This window comes from Penaeus monodon, chromosome 25, assembly GCF_015228065.2.
Source record: "Penaeus monodon isolate SGIC_2016 chromosome 25, NSTDA_Pmon_1, whole genome shotgun sequence".
NCBI classification, from domain to species: Eukaryota; Metazoa; Arthropoda; class Malacostraca; order Decapoda; family Penaeidae; genus Penaeus; species Penaeus monodon.
Genome location: NC_051410.1, coordinates 14,672,671 through 14,674,521, shown reverse-complemented (window position 1 = coordinate 14,674,521; position 1,851 = coordinate 14,672,671). Strand labels below are relative to the sequence as shown.

Genomic DNA, 1,851 nt, shown 5'->3' with positions numbered 1-1,851 from the left:
GCTTATACTTAAATAATATATTCACATTTACAAAATCTCAAACCAGGTAACAATTCAACTGACCGTGAAGTTGTCTGCAGAGTCTCCTTTAGCTGATTAACACATTCCCTCTGCTTGTCTACTTCTTGTTCTGATGCAGCTTTGTTCTCCTCACTTACCACCAACCGTCGCATCAGAGACTCACACTAGAGGATAATAGAAATTACGAATATAATATATTCAAAAATATTACTGTGTGTGTATGTGTATGTGTTATATTTGGAAAATCAAACTTACAATCCACAGCAATGACAAGAATATCTAAATTCTATACAATGGTCTTAATTTGTATCACTTAGGGCACATAATAATACATATTATCAAGAAAACGTACCTCATTCTGGTACAAAGCAGCCTGGCTTGCAGCTGATGTGAGTTGCATGTAGAGGTGTGAACACCGACTTGTGAAATGGTTACGAATGTCTTTTTCTCTTTCATCCGAAGCACCATCAGATCCATGCACTTCACCTAGCTAAGAGCAAAAGGTGGTAAATCACATATAAAACCAAATGCATAGTATTTATTTTAAAAATAATAGGAACTAACCAATGATATGGACTTACTAATGAGGTGCTTAATATATGAGATGAGGATCGATCTTTTGAGTGTGTACTGTCTGCATCCCCATCTGTGGCTGGAACATCACCCCTAAGTTGGTTTTCTAACTGTCGCACACGCTAGAGTGGAAAAAAGGCACTGATCAAATAAGTAAATCATGTCATTGTCTACCTCTAATATAGAGTCATAACACAGAAATACATTTCTGAACAAATTATATTAATCAAAAAGCTTTAAAATCAAAACTTAAGACTGTTAAATGCAAAAGAATACTTCTTAGCTGCCTGATTCTACCTTTGCTTCTTTTTGGTGTTTACACTGCAACAACTGATGCTCCAGCCTCCAGTGCTCTCTCTCAGCTTCTAACTGACTTAACTTTGATGAAGCAAGTGCCAACTGCTTCATCAAAGAGGCTTCTGCATCTCCAAGGTTGGTACCATCACTAGGACTGACTAGTGTTCCATCTTCCAAGGTAGAGGGTCCATCCTCCTGTATGATGTAATACAATAGTGGACATCACACTTCCTAAACAAAATATCAATCTTAACATGAAAATAATGCAAAACTTGTTAATAACACTAAAATCCACCACTTACTTGTAAATTGGAACTTGAATTATTTTTTGATTTGTTAAGGCTGTACGGCATTCCTACATAAGGTGATGATGGCGTACTTGGCGTTGAACCACCTCTGCTCCAAGATGGTACAACTTGTTCCTTAAAAACAGTAGACATCTGAAATATCAAATGGCTCCTTAGCAAGGGAAGTCCTTGATGGAAAAGGATGAGAAGGCAGACACAGTAAAGAGACTTGACATGTGAAACATGAGGAAACAAAGTGAAAAAATGTAAATGATAAGAGGCAGATGAGGACTAGGAAAATGAAAAAAATATGTAGGGATATTATGGAAAAATAATATGACATAAAAAACAAATAAAATCAAAATAAAGCACATAATATATTTCAATAAAAAGACAAACAAAGCACAGATACATAAGGAAGAGTGAGGCAAATTCCTCTGATAAATAAAAAAATAATGGTTAGGTAAATTCTTTTCATAGTGATTCAATACAGTCAAAGGTCCAGGCCATGTGTGATACAAACCTTGTTTGTTACAGAGGAGAGAGTATTCAATACATTAATTATTTCATCATTTGCTGCCTTTGCTTCTCCTGATGTTGAAGGATGATCTTTCTCACTTGCTGATTTCTTCTGGTATGTATTTCCTGCTTCTGTAAACAGAACCAAGTAAAA

General features: G+C 35.7%; 1 protein-coding gene across 1 annotated transcript in view; it reads right to left on the bottom strand.

Annotated features, from left to right (window-relative positions):
• Nucleotides 1–1,851, bottom strand: part of LOC119589067 (protein phosphatase 1 regulatory subunit 21-like) — a 15,064-nt gene that overhangs the window by 3,393 nt on the left and 9,820 nt on the right. Inside the window, exons 11-16 of the mRNA XM_037937644.1 lie at nucleotides 1,702–1,829; nucleotides 1,194–1,331; nucleotides 892–1,086; nucleotides 603–716; nucleotides 374–511; nucleotides 64–185 (exon numbers count right to left, since the gene is read on the bottom strand). Coding sequence (XP_037793572.1) covers nucleotides 64–185; nucleotides 374–511; nucleotides 603–716; nucleotides 892–1,086; nucleotides 1,194–1,331; nucleotides 1,702–1,829 — 835 coding nt within the window. The remainder of the gene's footprint in view (nucleotides 1–63; nucleotides 186–373; nucleotides 512–602; nucleotides 717–891; nucleotides 1,087–1,193; nucleotides 1,332–1,701; nucleotides 1,830–1,851) is intronic.